This window comes from Plectropomus leopardus, chromosome 15 (genome assembly GCF_026936395.1).
Source record: "Plectropomus leopardus strain MGB_pleo_1.0 chromosome 15, ASM2693639v1, whole genome shotgun sequence".
Taxonomy (NCBI): domain Eukaryota; kingdom Metazoa; phylum Chordata; class Actinopteri; order Perciformes; family Serranidae; genus Plectropomus; species Plectropomus leopardus.
The window spans coordinates 32,808,766-32,829,050 of record NC_142190.1 but is presented as its reverse complement, the minus strand read 5'-3'; the positions used below and the strand labels follow the sequence as shown (position 1 = coordinate 32,829,050).

Below are 20,285 nucleotides of genomic sequence, written 5' to 3'. Positions count from 1 at the left end.
GTGACCTATAAATGCAAAAAAAGGGATTAACATTGCTGTTTTGCAGAGTATGGCTTTTTTTAAATCACCTGAGATACCACCTCATACAAGCCTAAAAACGTTTTTGCGAACGTGTTTCCATCAGGCAGATTTTTTAATTTTTACGTTTGCAATTTCAGTTTGCGCAATTTTAGGGTTAATGGAAACCTGCCTAGTGTAAACAAACTATCAGAAATAAGTCATCAGGCTGTCTTTGCTGCCAAAGCAGAGTGGAAAGCTACAAATAGTCTGTCCAAAATGCTCAAAAAGAGAAAAGAATTCCTGTTCTAAACAGGATTCCTGACACAGTTAAAATGCAGCTTTAATCACCATACGTCAGGCTGTCATTGTGGATAATGATCTATTTTATAAAAGGTTTTGTTTTAATCCCAGTGTGGAGAGAAAATCATGTCGCTGAAACATGTAGAAAAACAATTGTCATGTCTCTGATATGAGTCACGTAGTAGTGACTATAATATTCTATAAAATGTCACTCTTTTTTCTTACTGGAAATCATTTTGAGTTTAAAGGCAACAATTTTGCAGGGACTTCTGCAGCAAAGGGCACCTTAGAGATTGGCCAGTAATTTTCAGGGAGAAAAAAAAGGCTTATAAAAAGCCAGACATCCAAGAGTCATTGATGATTGAGGGAAAGCTGGGAGCAGTGGTCCCCCTCATGTCTCTGAGCAATATGGAGCAAACAGTACAAGAGATACAATGTCTAATATATTATTTAGAATAATCAGGGTGAAGTGTAAAATTTAATATGAACATGTGACTTTTGGGCTATCACACAATATTTGGAAGATAATATTATTCATTATATGCATAAATCATAAAGGAGAACAGTTTGAAATGTATTGAAAACACCACACATGGGAATCAAAAACAGTAGGATCACAGTTTTATAGTCATCCATCAAACTTGCATGTTTGCAGGTAAAACAGCAAATGTTAGTCAATCATTGCGAGGGATGTAAATTACCACTTTCATCATAATACCATATCATATAGACTCTTTGGACAATAGGCTGGTTTCCATTAACCCTTAAATTGCGCAAATTAAAATTGCAGCCTGTGTACACATTTTTGCAGCCTAACATTGTTAAAAAAGGAGCAGCGAATGTCGCACCAAGAAGTTTGTGGAGTGAGATGGCCAGCTAGGTTCATCAGGTTGCCTGAATATTTATCTGATAGTACAGGGCTTTATTTATTTGTGGCGAGCTGCGACAAGTAAAGCATCTGCCACCACACATAGGTTTTCTATTGCTGTAGAAATATTTTCATCATTTGGTTATTCATTGTGCCACACTCTGGAATGCAGGTCGAACTGTTGTCACAGATGGAGCAGCAGAACACCATGCCCAGTGAAAGTGAAACTTAACCGTTTACTGTGCTCCATCTAAAAGTTTGCATTCACTCACTCTGCACTTTGCTTCTCCTCTCATCCATCGATCTGATCAGCTCTGACAGGATCAACTGATCACTTATTCATGCAGTGATTCAAACTTCTGTCAAGGGTTAAAAAATAACTTGTGATTCAATATAAATGTCCATCTTAAAGATTATGATACGGACTGATGTTCTCACCTTGTATCAATGTCAATGATATTGGATTGTTGATCAGTGAATGGGTCTATCGTTCCAAAATGATAAATTGTAACACTCCCAGTATGTATCCCAAATGTCAAGAATGAATGTCCATGCTCAACTTTTAGTTAGTGATTAATGATGTGACATGAGTGCACTGCAAACTGGTGTGGTTTTATTGTGCATTTTAATATTTGTTTTTTCGCTGGTAGTGATCAGTGCCAGATAATATTTTATTCTGTTTTGAGAATGGATGGTCTTATGTCATCACATGGGTTCTGTGTAGTTAGGACGTTATTGTTAGTCCTTCTGGCTAAGAGCATCTGCTAGATGCTGCAAGTGAGAATGTCAGTGTGTATTTATACCTACGCTCTAAACAACGGTGCACTGCTATCACACACCAGAATGTACAGGGAACACTGGAGGTGATGGAATGTTTTGCTGACCTGTTCCCAGTTCCTTTACAAGGAAAACAAATGTGGCAGGCTGAAGCTTGTAATGCATGCTGACAGCAGCACAGATGCAAAATGTCTGCGTACACCATTCCTGACAAGAATGCATCTCTACATAGTCAGCCCATAATGTGCAGCATTTATTCCGATTAGTTCTCCCTCACACACTGTTCTCGGCTTCACCTGGAAGAGTTCCAACACCGGCTCTCTATGGCAGCCCCAAGTTTGATTAGGGCGTTCTCACCTTCCCAAACGGATTGCACAGAGGGTGTAAATGTGCCAGAGTTTGATTCAATTGCAGCATGGCAGGTGCTTTCACACCTGCCATGCTGCAGGAAGAAAACACAGAACCTTCATCTAAACAGCAATGAGGATGTCAGTAACAGCTGAATACAGCAGCAACAGGGATTTTTCCCACTATTTTACAGGTTTAAAAGAGGTCTGTGGCTCACACAATACAACACATTGCAACACTGGTCATTTTAACCAAAGTAGCAAAATGCACCTGACTGTAATACAAAATAAAATAAATGATTATTTTAGAAATCACATACAGTTGCAGTATAGTTGATTTTTTGTTGTTTTTTTAAGTATTACTGACAGTCAATAAAAAGAAATAGATGCTAATGATGACCCTTGCTCTTTTGTGAGCATTCCTTAGTCCACTGATCCTCTCTCAGCCATCTGCCCCTAAATCCAGCCAACAGAATGAAAGAGGCTCAAACACACTTCTTTGTCCTCAGGCAAACATGGCATAAATTGAGGCTCTTAGATAAAATCCTGCAACAGGTTCAAAACTTTTCCCAAGTAAAATTCAAATATATCCTTACTAGTAGTTCCTTTGGCCAGCATTTGTAAGAGTTATTACTACTTGATAGATAAGTCTTTTACCCTGTAATATCGCACACTCCTCTAATTACTTAAAAAAATGTATTATTATTACTCCTGGCAGAATTTCAGAGTTTATCATGGAAGAAAAAGATGTGGAAATGTGCGTGGTCTAACTAGCTTGGGCCTTTCCTTTACACTAGTGACTTGTTACAGCCACCTGAAAGCAGCAGGTATCTGTTCAGTCTGCAGCATCTAACTGCAGTCATGTTGCACGCTGTTTCATTTCGTGCAACCAGCATCAGACTGCTGCAAAACATTTTGTTGTCCTCTGCTATTTCAGTGCGTATGCCACCAAATAAAAGGCCCACCTTGATAATTGCTGTCAAAAAAAAAGAAAACAGTCAAATTAGTATGACTAATATTTTATGGCATGTATTATATTTAAATGCTGCATATGTGTAAAAACGTTTGAAACCTGGATTGAGATAACTTTTCGTGTTTTGTTTTCAGACACGTTCACAAGTACTTAAACCTTCAAAATCTGAACACATTGGTATGCTTTCTTTTGAAAACATGGGGAAAAATGGCAAAAAAGGCAATGAGTTACTGCAATTTGCAAGAAACGAGTTGATATGGAGCATTATTTTTTAGAAAAGCATGTGAAGAATGTCCAAAAAACATTTTGCATTATCATAACCATATGTTTAAAAATGTTTTTTGAAAATTTTTTTTCCTTGGAGTTTTTTGCGCCAATTTTTGGCTCATTTCTTCTCATTGCCTGTGTTTTTGAAAGAAATTAAGCTAATTTGCTTTCGAAGTATTAAAAAGGACACATATTTAAATATTAATAAAGAAATTCTATGTCAAAGGATCCCTACTGAATTGTGCATTACCCTCATTATAATGTTTTTGTGTCAACAATCAATATTGAATTATACAATGTCCAATTGAAACATTGGGCTGGTTGGCTTATTGTCTATTATGTGCACCATCTGCAGCTGTTTGATAAAGGTACCACACAGAGCTTTCAAACAAATCTATATTGGCATTTAATTTGTTTTTACCAAAACTCTTATACATGTGCTCAGGAATATATTTTCACTGAGAAGTGCTGTGCAGTATCAATCGCCATGCATAACTATACAGTTGTACGTGCTTAGGCAAGATGGCTGCCAAGTGCAGATACCTATTTGAGACCAATAAACAACAGCATTTCAAACCGTGATTGTGCTCCCAGAAGCATGTATTTTAATGGGTTGCCTGGTAGCTCAGTGGATAGTACATGCGTCCCATGTACAGAGGTAGAAGGAATGTAAATTTATTGGTCATTTTTTAAACAAAGTTTAAAAAACTAAATTACATTTGTCTTTGATCCCACTACACTGCTGATTAAAATCAGCAGCTACTATGAAGATTCCATCTGGTTGCTTGGGCATGTTGCTCCTGGTGGCATCATTCAATTCATGTAGTGCATTATTTGAATTGCATCAGAGTCTTGTGGCCTTATGACTGCCAAGGATGTACGCCCATCCAATGCAACAGCTTGATCTGGGATGTTAGGGGTTAATCATGTCTCTGTGAAGATATGTGCAGAGCAGTCTTTGATTTCCCTATGCTGAGTGAGCCTCGATCACATTTCATCCACTTTATTCTCTTGCGACTGGACATTAGCCAGAAAGAAGGCTTGGTAGAGGACCAGCTCTTGGTCCAAGCTGGGTCAGCCTCACCCTGATGCTGGCGCTCTTCGTCCGGCATTCTGTCATTCATGTCATATCATATTCATGTCATATGGCATTCTGTCTTGTCCAATCAATGCAAAATGCCCACAGAAAAATCTTTTTAAAACAGCATGTATTTTAAGCCAAAACATGGTCTTTTCCTGCTCATAACCAAGGGGTTTTTGTGCCTACACCTCCCCACATGTTAACCAAAGCATTGTTGAAACGTAAAATATGAACATATCTGGTACAAAATGAGGTTACAAAATGTTATATTCACGGTTAACAACCTCTAACGTTCATTTTCACGATTGGGTTGATAAGCTAAGTTACAGGGAAACTGCGCAGATGTAGGTTACTTACATTAGTGGTTCCATTAGTCCAAAAAAGGTGTGCTCTCTCGCCTCAGACAAAATTTGTCTCTGGGCTGTATTTGCCAAAATACCCGCTCCATCATGACCTGCTAAAAGACCCTCGCATCCAACATATTTTATGGATCTAAAACACAACTCCGAAACTTTCATGGTAATTTCATGGTCTGTCTCAGTCTGCCTATGCTATTGATTAATGGGCACTCTCTGTCAATCTCTCCCCTGGTTTAGCTGCCCCATGAGCTGACCCTGAGCCTCGCACTTTGACCTGGTGTGATGACGTTGAACCTTTTTTGCATAGATTACTAAATCAAGTCTTTTCACCATTTGGCTTTCTAAAGGTCTGTAGACTTTTTACTCAATTAAATCAATTAATTAGAAAGGATTAATATTCAAATGCCTCTCTGAACTTTGCTCCTTGGCCCTATCAGTTTGACTTTGCCTTTTTTCACCTTTTCTTTTCTGAACTATCTGCTCTGTCTGAATTTTTCAGCTGCCACAAAGAATCTCACAGGCAATAAATTTGACTTGTAGAACATCTCTATTGGGGAGAGGAAGCAGGCAGGGGGGACTGCATCGTAAACACGGGGCAAAGGGCTGAGGATTTAAACATTCGTCATCAGCAATATCTGTAAGATAGGAGTGGCTGCAGAGGCTCTGTACAGGTTAAGTTGAATTTGGGTGGAATTGTTGGCATTGCTGCTGAGGGATGATGTGTCACTTCACATCATTCAGGAATTTGTCTGGACAGATGATAAGCATCAGCACCAAGAAATATGGGTCATGGAGAAGGACAGGATTAATGGACAAGATAGTTAGTGGACATTTTGTTGACGGCAACAGCATGATATAACTGGCTGACCTGAAGTCTGTGTTTAAAAGTTGTTGTCTGACAGAAACCAGACAGTCACCTTGACCGCCGGCTTCAGCTGTTTGCAGGGAATAACAACAATGGAAATTGCATTTGGGATTAAATGCCTCTGAAAGTCAACCCTGTTGTGTTGCCATCCTGACTATTCACAAATGTATGCAGCGTTACAATATCAAGGCTACAACCAACATAGCTTGTAGCGTTTCATTGCTCTCCTCCTCATGTGATGCAGGAGGGATCAGATGCCTCTGCACCCTGGGAAGATCTCCCGTGAATTCCAAATGATGAGGGATGCTTGCTTGAGAGAAGGAGAGCAGAATTAGGTCAAGTATCCCCCCCCCCCTTTAGTACAGCATTAGTGTTTTAAGCCACCTTGATATATCTAAGGGTTGTAGCCCAAGCTGACAAACCAATATGAGTAATGCAATTTCCATAAGCTCATAGGCAAAATGTTTTGACTGTGCAGATGCTGATTTCTAGTTTTCTTTCTATTTAAAATGAGCCATGACTTCAAACACACCAGTGTGCACTATTTATTCTCTCTCACTGCTCTTCCCAAATGGATTATTTCATCCTGCAAGAGGTATTTGCACAATGAATATACTTTAGTTCACTTGGTTTTGCACATTTTCCTGTATTAATCTCAAACTGTACGAGACTTTGATGTCATGCAGGGGAGCAGAAGGACCTTAGTGGACTCTTCTACTACTTTTGAGTCTGGAAACTATTTTGATTCTGTTTTTTAAAAGTTCCCTCTTTGGACTCAAATGCAGAAATGTTTTCCATCTGATTAGAGTCCTGTTTTAGTACCATGTTATTATCGGGATGATGGTTTGTCTGAATATACAGGTATAGGGTCGATTGTACTCTTACCCGCTAACAGCAGGGCTGCCCTCTGAAAGTCCAGAAATTGGATCATCAGTCGGAGACACCGTTGTAAATAGGTCCTTCAGTCATTTTTATGCCTCCGGGCTGGCCATGGCCTCAATATGTTTTGGGGTTGTCCGTCCGTCCATCAGTCCTTCCATCCATCCATCCATCTTTCCATCCATCCACCCTTCTCTCTGTGCGTCCCTCTGTCTGTCCCATTCTCGTAAATGCATTATCTCGGGAATGCCTTTAGGGAATTCCAGATTCAGATTTATACTTTATCATCCTTTATGGAGGAAATTTGATTTCACCGTCTGTACAAATAAACACACAGGTAACACACAGGATGTAGACAGTAAAGAACATAACAGCAAACATAAAACAAGCCTGTTACAATATGCCTGCACTATTTAAACTGTTATGGCCGAGGGCACAAAACTCCTTCCAAAGCGGGATTTCTGGCACAGTGGCAGTCTGTATCTGCGGTCAGTACAATCACATAGCCATAGCATCATGTGACCTAGAAAAGCCAAAAAAGTACAGTGTTGTGAAATATGCCTTTTCGAATTGATGTTCTAAATTTATGTGTTTTCATGAGGGATATTTTAAATTTACAATTTTAGTTTGCAGAAGTAATGGAAATCCACCCAATGAAGGCTGGAATTCTTCAAATTTGACACAAACATCCACTTGGACTGAATTGATTAGACTTTGGTGGTCAAAGGTCAATGTGACCTCATGAAGCATGTTAGCACAGAATTCTTTTTTTTTCTCAGTGTGCAAATTACCTCTGGGCACATTTTGGATTTGATTTAGCGCTCCTTGCTTTCATGCTGCTCTCACTACAGGCAGCTGTGGACCCAGACAAGAACGACTCATAATGTTATGTTCTGTCTTCTTCTTCGAAGTGATGAGTTTACAGCGAACAGCAACTTAATATGGTACAATCTATGGCTTTTCTAGTGTTGACAAAAATGTTGTGATGATGTTTCTTCCGAACTGTCGTTGGTGCAGTTGGCATGCATTAGCTCTGAGGGTTCATTTGACTTGTTTACTATATTACCTAAATGTCACTTCCCAATAAACCGTTAAAACTTTAAAAACTCTACATAGGCAAGAAGGAATAAATTGTTGAATATTTGCATTGAACAGCCAAATCTCAACCGTGTGGCATGCTTCTGAGTCATGTATGTCTCTGCCATAGAGTTTTTTGTAATTTCTCTCTGTTCTGAGATGAGAGTAAAATCTGATGAAACAAGAGCGAGTGAATAGTTTGGTCAGCATTCAAACAAGGCAAATACACCTTAGTTTTTTTAGCTAGAATGGTTCAAGTGTTTGCTATTTGACATTTGGGACTGTGAGTGGCTGCCTCCGTAGCCTCTGCATAACTTTGAGCCATGTGATTTAAGCCTCCAGATTTTGGTAGCAGATGGTGATGGTGTTTAAAGGCCAAGTGAGAGTAAGAAAGAGGAAATATTCCACTACAGCACATGTTATCAGTATACCACTCAGCCTTTATACACAAACCTGTGCTAGTTTTTGAAAACTGATGAAGGTGTCCAGCGTCAAACAGGCTGCTCAGGCTGACCTGTCCTGTGGTTTGTTGAGCAGTGACATATAAACACAAGTATTACATGCTCCCAATTCATTGAACATCCCCTTAGCTTATAGGCTGGCAACATTATTAATGCCGCCATTAATTTCACCAGGCTGTTGTTTTATTTATTTTTTTTTACCACCTTCGAGTTCAATTTAGGAATAAGATACAGGAAGACTAAGAATAATAGGCTGTATGATAATGTACTGACCTTGCTATAGTCATCAATAATTCATGTTGTATTGTGTAAAAATCTAATTTATTTTTCATTTTTGTTGGCACTTAGCAGAGTGGGCCAGTTGTCATTGCTAGACAGCGTTGGGATGGAGCCAGGGGAGCAGCTGAGACAGGGACGGGGGAAGCTCCAGTATATTCAGTGATTTAAGTGTCTCAACTGAAATAGTACTCCAGAGTGAGTTGTGCGTGTGGTAGTGCGTCATATTTGTATTGTTTATTCATTGCATTTCAGTGAATTTTCATGCACGGACTCGTTTGTCACCTTGAATAAATATAGAACTGCAGTTTTTCTGTGAAGCTTCCATGTGAAAATAAGCCTGTCTGTGCTGTCACACCGTATTACACTGTCATATTTCCTCTGTTCTACTGTCATAGAACACAGGAGGAACAGTTTATCTTACGCAGCCTAGGACCTGGACTTAAATATCACTCATAAATCACACAGGATTTTAGAAATGTAGTGTACCAGAGCATTATCAAACAGTGCGTAAACACACATCACATTTAGATGTTCTCCCATTTCTTTGCAATATGAGAAAAAAATAAGAAATAGCACAGAGCAAAGAATAAGAAAATTGTAAGATGAAATATTTTAAGATGAAAATATTTCTGTTACATAATATTCAGAAAGTAACTCAAGTGGGGAGCTGGATGGATCAATGTGTGGTACACATTTTTATTAAATCACATCACATCAGGGAGATGCTAGTGATGGCTAGCTTCACTGCAGTCTTTTTCAAATATATTTTTCAAGCACAGTGTAACTAAACCCCCAAACCACTTTTTTTTCAGTTGAAAAGCAGTATATATGGGTATTTTGTAGTGTTGTTGACTGATTCAGGTCCAACTCTTTTTGACTGCAAAGAATTAAAATTCTACATGTTGTTTGTAAATATGTATAGTGGCTGCTCTCTAAAGGTTGAAACCTACTATTGCAATTAAATTTTGATATTGGCGGATCCTGGTAGCAGGATGCTGCTTTCATCACCGACTGAAACCCCCATTGCGGCCTTCTCACTAACCAATGCTTTGCGTGTGTGGGCAGGGAGGTGCTGTGGATCGAGAGGTGGTATGACTGGATGGCTGGGCGTGTCTTAGCCCCCCCTCCTAGCCCTGAACATTTTTGAAACTTAAGGAAGGAGGCAAAGAGATAAACAACTGATAACATACTAAAATTGATAAACAATCTGAAGTTTTTTTTTTGTTATGCAGAAATAACACTGCAGCATTCAGAAAGCCAACAATCTGGGAACCCACAGACTAAGTTATCGTCTATCGACAGTGGGAGCAATGGCCAATATTTCAGGAGATCCAGTGTAGTCAGAAGATATCTGGGTCGAGACCCACTTTCCTGAGTGCAGCTCATTGTTTACAAGCAACTTGAGACAGGTCTAGACAACATTTTGGCATAACAGAACAGTTTATGAGAACAGCCTGGATGTACGCAATGTTGAAATAGAACTTTTGCCACAGTCAGAGGTAAACAAAACCCTTGAGAACCCTGAAAAAAATAATGTATGCAAACATGACAGTAAATTTTCCTTTTATCAACCACTAATATAAAGAAGAAGCCAATGAGCTGAGGGTGGAAGAGTTTTTGATTAACCATCAAATTTTGTAAATCTGCCAATATTAGGAACCCAGTTGATTTCCTGCCTTAAAATTCCCAGAGGTGGGGGTGCCGGGTAGCTTAGTTAGTAGAGTGCACGCCCCATATTCAGAGGCTATGTGTCCTTGTCGCAGCAGCTATTCTTGGTAAAATGCAAAAGCATTGGGGCAGCACTTGGCTGCAAAAGATGATGTTTCACAGGAACAATGGTACACACAAGGATGCAGATTGAGAAAGGCCCTGAGCCTACATCAATGACCTTAACCCCCTCCCCAAAAATTAACATCTGCATATTGCTCTCTTGTGGCCTCCCCTGATTAAAACTAATATTGCAGCACAATATATTTTAATCTGCTGGTGGCTTAAAAGTAGCATGATTACACAAGTGTTACAGTACTCCTGGCAACAATAACAAATACCTAGCAAACATACCCTCCCCTTCCCTTTTCCGTCTTGCTCACACTCTAGGTACTCTGTGTGTGTGTGTGTGTGTGTGTGCGTGTGTGTGCCTGTGTGTGTATATGTGTGTGTGCAACTCTGTGGTTCGACCGTGCTATGGTGGCCTCCCCCGGGTCTTTCATTGTAAATGAGCTGAACTCTTCTGGGTGGGGACGGGCAAATCAGCTCTGCCTCTCCTCTCTCTGTGTTGGGCTCTCTCGCTCCCTCTCCGTCTCATCAGTTACAAACAGTGAAGTCATACCTTCCAAGGGGCCTGTTTTTGTGCTATCTGCCATGATGTCACCAGCAGCCAATCAACATGTAGCGCTGCTTGAGGTGGTGTGTGTGCATGTGTGTGTGAGTGAGGGGGTGGGGGTGGCGAGGGGGATTCACCACTGGGAAAAGCACGCTTGCTCAGTTATTATCTGGTTCTGCTGGAAAGCACGGGAGCACATATGCACATTAAAAATCACCAATCCACAGGCTTCTTGTGATAAGCACAGCCTCTCAGCAGTGATGTAATTCACTCTGTATATGTTACATAAGAGTGATATATTCTGTATGCTGTGTAGAAATGATAGGTCTATGATGGAATGATGTAATAATTCACAGATATCCTTTATTGTGCATTGCAGTTCACCAGGTGATTGTAGTGCTCTGTTGAAATGGTTAAAGTGTGCTGTGCCTTGCAGCCCTGCGTTTGGGGAAACACAGCTCTATTTGTATTTGCTGATTTAAATTTCATTTTGAATCTGCAAGTGCTTTTATCCCATTAGTCTGACATTCAAAACTACACCTAATTATACAGTAAACATCTTCTGTTAAGTGTAAAATCGAGATTTTTGGATTGCTTTTCATGCTGATCTCCATTCAAGGTGACTCTGGAGGCCTTTCATGCTTCCCCCAGCCTGTTCTCATTCCAAAGTCGTCAAATACCGCAATTGCAGTAATTTTGACATCCGTAACATCCAGTAGCCAAAAGCCACCTTTCATGGCTGGATGATGCGCCCAGGGTTCCCAAGGTCATGGAAAACTTGGAAAAGTCTTTCAATTTCACAATCATGTTTTCCAGGTAGCACTGGGCGATAAAACAATAATGATATCAATTGCAAAATAACTTTTCCTTGATTGAAATATGAGACGTAGTCGATAGAATGTCCAATGCATTCCAGCCATGTTTTGACAGACAACACGAACAGCCAATGATAATAAGAATAGCGCCGCGGCAAACCAAATGCAGTGAACAACTTTGACTCTAGAGTACAGGTAAGTGCTTGAAAACAGAGTCGTATGTGCTTCCACAGCGTTTAATTATTGCGGATCAAACAGCTGATGGTCTGACAGCAGCGCAGCGAGACAGATAAACAGAGTGGAGCTTCTTCTCACAGCACCAAAGTGTCTGAAAAGGCCTCATTTGCAGAGGTGGAAAGTGACTTCTTTAGACTTCTACAGACTACTTTGTGTTAGTTTCAGGTTTAATCAGACTTTGGATGGAATTATATAAAAACAACAGGATGCATCTCTCCATGTCTCATCCAGCTGCTCGCGCTGAGCTCTCGTTATTATTACCAGGGGCAGATAATGTTTTGGGGGCCTGGTGCCATGGGCACATTACCTTATTTTCACCCTTTCTCTAACTGGGAATGTTGGCTGGCTGTTGGCAGCTATTGGAGGAGTAGGTTTTTTTTCCTGAGTAGAATGATAGCACAGACATTTCACAGAAGATTCACAGTTAGAGTCCTGCAGTCATGAGAGGTTCTCCATTATCAGCACAATGTGCTTATATTTACCTGAAGCTTGTTTAAGATGGAGCTTTTAATTTTTACGTAATGCTGGAAAGTTGAAGAAATAATGTTTATTACACTCCAACACCATGGTCAAATGAAACTGTGTCAGTGAACTATGATATCTTCATATCTCACTTAGGAGTAAAAGGGAACCTTTAAGCTTGACAGAAATAGTGATTTGATGTATATTGTTATATATTGATATCGACAGAAATGAAAAAATTATAGTGATAAGACTTTTCCCATATCGGTCAAGCCCTATTTCCAGACCTGGAAAAGTCATAGAATCAGTAAAGATAATTGAAAGTTTTGGAAAATCCTAGAATTTTGTTGTATGTAATGAAATTGTTACAGTAATCCTCCGTGGATAACTTTCCAAGCAGTTTCCCACAGAATTATTAGAGACTGATGGGCTGATGGTTCAGTTTTTTTCTTTAGATTGCCAGTGTATGTGAGGTGACGATGGGGGTGGGTCTCACTCTAATATCCAACGTTTTTTGCGGGTCCGTGAATACAGCGCAGCAGCCGGACTTCTTTTTATCTCTTTTGCAGCTGAATGTCACTCATTCTGTGGATAATTGATCTGTTGATACATTCACAGCTGATCAGATCGATGGACTTTTGTAAGTGAAAGAGTTTTAGGCCCAGAAGAATGAACAGTTTAGTTTCACTTTTAATGCGCCCGATGTTCTGCCACTCTTCTCTGTCGCTACTGTGCTAAAATTAACCCAACAGTATTTTAATACCCTGTTTGTTTTCCTTTTTGAAAGACGATTACAGACGACCATCAGCTGGTATGGAGTGGTGTTTCCTCTCATTGGCCATAATCTCTGCAATGTGTTCATGCGCAACTTTCTGGCCAAGACACAACAACGTAACGTGACACAGCAGGGGGCTTTTGTTGCTGTTAGTTCTCTAATGTTAATTTGGTGTGTCTGTGCCTTTAATCAGTTGGGGTGGTAGGCAAACTGTGGTACATCCAGTATGCTGGGTAGTGAGAAGCAAATGTAACGTGTCATAGTTCTTTAGTGTCATAGGTTTCCGAATTTGTAGTTCAATTTTCTTCCTGTAGGTCCTTTCTGAGTGTTTTTCTGGTCCTCCTCTGTTGTGGTGTGTTGATTTCTAATTGTTTCTCAACAAAAGGCCTAATTTGTAGGCTGCAATGCGTTTGTTTATGGTATTCTGGATGGTTCTGGTTGTTCATGGGTTCTTTCAGTGGAATGATTTAATCAAAGTTTTGGGCATGGTTTGCTTCTATTGTTTAACAAATTAAATCCACCACAGACTCAGTGATTCCATTGATGTTGTGGAGCGTGTTGCAGACAGTGTCATGTTATGCAGACTGTAGGGTGGCCTCTGATTGGCCTGACTATATCCTGGCCTCATGCATCTCTGGGGGCATGCATCTTAGTTTGTTTGCATACTTTGACCCAATACAGCATCTGCTTAGACTGATTTATTTAGGAAGGCATTTTTTAATGTGGCTAAAATACATTTTAATGTCAACCTCACACCACAGCAGTGTAATGCTGAGATTTGGGGTGAGTCCTGTCAGTTTCTGCAAACAGGGAGTGCGCCAACCGCGAGCAAGTGTATGCAATACACTTACTATAGATAAGTATCTCATACATCCCCACTTCAAAAATCCTGAACTATCACTTTAAGTCTAAAAAAGGCTGTGCACCATACTTATCATTTTCCATAGCACAGGTTTCTAAAAATTCTTCATCATCTTCACTTGGGTGTGGGAAGAGTTTAAGCTGATTAATAAATGCCTCCAGCTCTGTTGGTCAGTTCCTGAAAATGTTTCTGCAGACTCACGGTAACGCTATGCTTTGCACCAGAGTATAACAGATTAGTGATTCGTCCTTGCCTTAGTTATTTGCAGATGTAATAGAAAAAGTCCTGTTGGTTCCTTGTGCACACATCGCCCAACACTGTTTGCTTTCACTAATGAGAGGCAGACCATCATCTGTGTGCAGGAGGAACTCACTGCCTGCTCGCCTTTCTTACAGGCCACAGAGGGACGAGCAGTGAGTACATCTGATTAGCCGTATCGACTGGTAAAATGCTACCACGCTGGGTTTCCGCTCATAAGGCCAAGCTACATAGTAATTAGCCGGGGATCGATGTGACGGTCCAGTAGCTAGCCCACAGACACACAGCTTCAATGGGTCTGCTCCATCACGAAGCTAACAGAGTAGAGTCTTTATGCTAAAGGGTAAAGGTGCGCGTGTTATTGAGCATCAGGTGCATTACTGTCACATTACCTCTTCATGTTTTGGTCTGCCAGCATTCTGTCAGATGCATTGGATGAAAAAGATTTTGTCGAGATGAATAACATTTATGTGTCTGTGAGTGCTGTTAATCTTTCCTTTCCCTTCCATTAGCCTCGGCTCTGTATTGGATTTGTCACTGGCAGTCTTTGGCGTCCTGACTGATGGAACTTGTAGCTTAGCACATGTTTGTGTTATCGCACACAAACACTCACTTCCTGAGTGAAACTCTGCTGCTTTATAAAGACGCTCTTGCTATATTTCCTTCTAATCGGAACCATCTCTCATGTGCACGGTGGCATTTCTGTTCGACTAGAGGAGTCAGCCTACCATGCCAGCCTTGTTTACTTCAAATTGACTGATGTGACGATAGCCTCAAGATTAGAGAGGCATGCTGGTCAATGAAAGGTGTTAAATGCAGTGTCAACACTGGCTCAAACAAACTGTTGAACAGGTGACTTAAACCCCCTACCTCACATTCTAGACCTCTGTTAAATACCCATGAAACAAAAGTTCAGCCTTTTTGGGAAATCACTTATTTTCTTTCTAGTGGAGAGTCAGAGAAGAAGATAAATATCTCACTCAGACTTAAGTGTGCAGTTAATCTTTTATTACAACTCTGCCAGAAAGTGAAAAAAACCCACATTTTCTTCGATGATGAACTATCCCTTGAAGTGAATCATCTATTTGTTACTGTTGTTGTTCACTCAACAATAGAGAAAAGCTGGTGTAGGTCCTGTGGTTGTCATTAGTTATTCTCAAACCTTTAACAATAACAAAAAATAGTATTTTGTAATGCCTCTGCACTGGTGATAGTTGTGAGCAGTATGTTTTCGGGTTGTCTGTCAGTCCATCACATTCTCATGAACGCGATATCTTGAACACCTTGAAGGAATTTCTTCAAATTTGGCACAAACGTTAACCTGGGCTTAAGGATGAACTGATTAGATCAAGATGGTCATAGCTCAAAATTCAAGGTCACTGTGACCCTGTCTGTCTTGTTCTTGTGAGTGCGATATCTTGAAACACCTGAAGGAATTTCTTTTAATTTAGCACATATGTGCACTTGGACATAAGGATGAGCTGATAAGATTTTGATGATCATAGGTTAAAGGTCAATGTGACCTTCCATCTGCGTCATTCTTGCGAATACCATATTTTACAAACACCCTAAGGCAATTTCTTCAAATCTGGCAAAAAAGTTCTCTTGGATTCAAGAATCACCGAATTTGGGTGGTCAAAGGTCAATTTCAAGGTGACCTCATGAAACATGTTTTTGGCCATAATTCAAGAACTTATAGGCACAGATGTCTAATAGGATAATGTTATGAAGTGTTGACATTTTATATGAAAAACGTCAACTTCACAGTGATTTCATAATGTTCTGTAAAAACACTGCTCTGTCCATTATTCAGCGTCATATCTCAGGAACAGAAGGGAAGAGGTTTGTTCAGATACTGAATTAGTTACACTAATCTTGGGTGACCACCTTGAAACTGTGCGGATTGTAGAGATCTTCTGTGCTGCTGGTCGGAAGATGTGTGTGAAACATCCATGTTTTCATAGACTTCAGTGTTAACTTTTCTTTTCTTTTCTTTTCTTTTCTTTTCTTTTCTTTTCTTTTCTTTGTGTACTGGCGTGAATGTAATCTATATGTGTAATGATTTAAGTGTAATAGTGTGAAATGCTGAGTAGAAATTGCACTTCTTAATGATACACAGTACGTAGGTTTAAAATGGGCTTTTAGCCATAAGCTGCAGACTGATAGCTGACCCAGCTACCTTGTGAATGCTATTCCTCAGGTGCCCACGGAGTGCGAGAGGAGCCCCAGTTTGTGACGGCACGTGCAGGAGAGAACGTCATCCTGGGATGCGACGTGTCCCACCCCCTGAACGGCCAGCCCTATGTGGTGGAGTGGTTCAAGTATGGAATGCCCATTCCTTTCTTCATCAACTTTCGCTTCTACCCTCCTCATGTGGACCCGGAATATGCCGGTAAGATGGTGAAAGCACTCACGTTCACATTGTAAATGACTTGAGACTTTATATCAGGTTGAAAAGCAACCTTTCACTGCCCTTTCTGGTCGTCACTTTTGTCATCAGCATCAGAGATTGGTGTTGGATGTGTGGCACCTACTTAGACACCCTTAAGTACACTTATGCATCACTGCAGCAAGGTCACAGATTAAACCACTACCATAAAACATGTTTTAGCTGGTGTTAGGTTGCTTTTCCCTCCTGTTTAAAAGGTGATTTGCTAATTCTTCCTTTACTGTTAGCTTCACTGTGCACAATGATCGATTGTGCAGAGTTTTCACATTCATTTGCTGATGGAGGAAAGTTTCTGTGAGTTCACCTTAAAGCGAGGGCTGCCCCTTGAAACTCTGAGGTTCAAAACATCAGTCGGAAGACCTCAGTCGACTGAGACTGTTTCAAGTGGAGCAGTTGATTTTTTCCTGCAAAATGTAATTCTGGGGACATTTTGGTCCCCAGAATTTGTTGCAGAGTGCTCTTAACTGTCACACTACTCTTTGCAGCTGCAGACATGCAGGCAGCGGTATGAGGGAGAGAGAGACTGCACCGTACGGTGAAGAAGTGGTGAATTTACAGCTCACAGCAACTTATTATGACACAGTCTCTGGCTTCTGTTGATCTAGTATTGGAAAATAATTTTGCTGCATAATTTTATGATCCGTGGTTAGTGCCGTTAACTTGTTTACTGTATGATGTGGATGTTGCTGTCACATTGAATATCCAGCAGAGCCTGTTCAGACTTTAAAATTTCATATGGAAAACAAAATTAATTGTCAAATATCTGTAATAAACAGCCAAATCCAGTTCGACTGGCATAATTCTAAGTTGGGTACAGCCCTGCTTAAATCTCAGTGTAACACCTGGGCGCACCAGCAGAATTTATGACATCACAGTTTGGAAGTCAGTCACGGTCCAGTATGAAAGACAAGTGTGATGTCTCCAGTGCAGATACTCTTCAGTAAAGCAGGAGACATCATGTGTTTGAAAATATTAGCATATTCATAAATTCAGGTTTTTTTAAGAAGTTAAAAAACCATATCAGACTCAATTACCATTCAAAGCAAAGTCTCTTTATATTTCTTAAAACGTGTCTGGAGGGGCTCTTTAAATATTTATTTATTTCTGAAAGCCATAATTAAATCTAATCCTGCGTTTTTGTGGTAATTATTCATTCGTCACTAGATATATACTAAATGTGTCAAAAAATATTGTTTTGTGGTATCAAAATCCCTTTTTTTTTTTTTTGATGACTCGCTCTTGAATCAGGTCCAGTTTTTTTTTGGCCTCTGCGCTGTCAACAGCTGTAGCCAGAGGAATTCTGTTTTTGGTTGTCCATCTGTCCGTATAACTGTCTCCTCATGAACGCAATATCTGAACATTACCTCGAGGTGTGCCTATTTTGACAAACATCCACTTGGACTCAATGATAAACTGATTAGATTGATTTCTTGGTGATCAAGGTCACTTGACTTAAAGAATTCACGTGCTAGTTATAATAAAATTCCAGACAAATGTCTAATATTCTAAAATGATGACATGATACAAGGTAAAAGGAAGATTTAAAAAAACAAACATTTTATATTCAAAAGGTCAAAGGTCAACTTCAATATGACATCATAATGTTCTGCAAAAACACTTTTCTGGCCCTTTTTCAACACGGTAACTCAGGAACAGAGGGGGAAACATTCGGTCTTGTATAGACCTTCTGTACTACGGGGCTGAACATGTGTGTGTGGCAACATTCACATCTGAAGCATGGTCAACAGTCAGTATTAATTCTAGTTCCAATCAAAGATGATTTGGGGTGATCAGCTAACCTTGTCCATGCTATAAACCCACACTTGACGGAGCAGTATCTTAGTAGGAGGTGTGTGTCTGTATTTCAGCTGGCAAAAATGTTGTTATCATTTCCAAAGACTCATTTTCACATTTATCCTCCTCTTCCTCCTGATCTTACAAATCAGGTGAGGGGGTAAGTTTGAAGACAGTCCTCTGCAGCTCCTTTATCTCTGTATAGCTCTGTATCTCACTGTATTTAAGTCATGCCCACATACTCTGTGTCACATGACTGAAGCAAAAACACTAAAATCCTAGAACTTTTGTTCATTGGGATTTTAAATATAAACTCACATCATATGAAATGATTGCAGTTAAGTCAAAGTGACTTTGTTATGTTGGTTTGTACCACCGACTCCTGTACACACAGCCATACACACCTCAGCACAGTAGAGAATGGGGAGTGATCATGTATCATAATGGCATCTTTGGCTGTGTGTACTATGTGCATGCATGATCACAGTAACATCTGTCTGCTGCAGTTTACATCCTGTAAGGCAGGGATACTCTACTTGCTTAGATTGGGGGCCACTTTTTAAAATGACTGGGGCCAGTTGCAGCAACCCATACATGTTTCTAGGATTTTAGGATGTTTCCAGGATTTTAGGAAGTTTCTTGGATTTCATGACATTTCTAGGATTTTAGGACATTTCTAGTATTTTAAGATGTTTCTAGGATTTTAGGAAGTTTCTAGGATTTTAGGACATTCAAAGGATTTTAGGACATTCAAAGGATTTTAGGAAGTTTCAGGATTTAAGGACATTTCTTGGATTTCAGGTAGTTTCTAGGATTAGGACAGTAGGACATTAGGGCTTAGGACCTCTGTTGGGGGGTACGTGGGGAACCTCTATTGGCACTTTTTTGATAAATGTTTTATGCACTCTGGCACCTCATGCATACTACAATTACGAAAAAAAATCCCAGCGTGAATCACTTTATTTTTGTTGTGAATTAGAAAAAAGTTGGGGGTCACTTGGCACCATCTCAAGGGCCGGATTTGGCCCATGGGCCATAAGTGGAGTCTCAGAGCTGTAGGGATTTTATCTGCCCATTTGATGCTACAATGTATACAAGTATTGCAACTATTATGCTTATTTATCAGCTTACTAGACTAAACCTGTTTTTTCTTCCTTTGTTTTAGTAAAAGGCTTTAAACAAAGGCATTAAACCATCACAGTGTTGACGGAGCTTTCTTTGATCAGTGATGTGCTTACTAGTGTAGACTGTAATAAATCCGTTTACTAACGATGGTAGACAGCTTTAATGAGATGACATTCCTTTAGAGGCAGCAGCTCTTTCTACCTCACATTATTTATGTGTTGTGCTCAAGGTGAAGTTTGCTGGGGAGGTGAGAGGGATTTTCCCCTTGCCTGCTTTTGATTTCCTTCCCTCTGATCATGAAATTTCAGAAATAATCCCCCCTTCTGGTATGTGTGTGAATCAAAGAGCTTTTATCCTGCATTCAGTCATGTCATAACAAATGAAATGTGAGTTTCCACAGTGTGAGGAAAATTCAGTGCAAGTAACAATCGCAAACATTTTGGATCATCTCAAGAGTTAAGCTGCGTTTCCCTCCTGAGCGTTATACCAGAATAATAATTTCATGGTCATGAGAGATATAAAATTTTACTTTTATTTTGTGTGGTAGATATTACCCAAATATAGTTTAAGACAAGCATGCAGGTATCCGGTGGAGGTTCTTGCACATTTGGTTCCCTAGACAAGCCTCCCCAATGGTAAACCAACACACTTT

The 20,285-nt window shown here is 40.0% G+C and overlaps 1 protein-coding gene across 4 annotated transcripts in view; it reads left to right on the top strand.

Annotated features, from left to right (window-relative positions):
* Positions 1-20,285, top strand: part of LOC121952593 (protein turtle homolog B-like) — a 194,231-nt gene that overhangs the window by 22,760 nt on the left and 151,186 nt on the right. For all 4 annotated transcript variants that reach the window (XM_088088353.1, XM_088088352.1, XM_042499364.2 and 1 more), the window contains exon 2: positions 16,466-16,657. In XM_088088353.1, the coding sequence (XP_087944479.1) occupies positions 16,466-16,657 (192 nt within the window). The remainder of the gene's footprint in view (positions 1-16,465; positions 16,658-20,285) is intronic.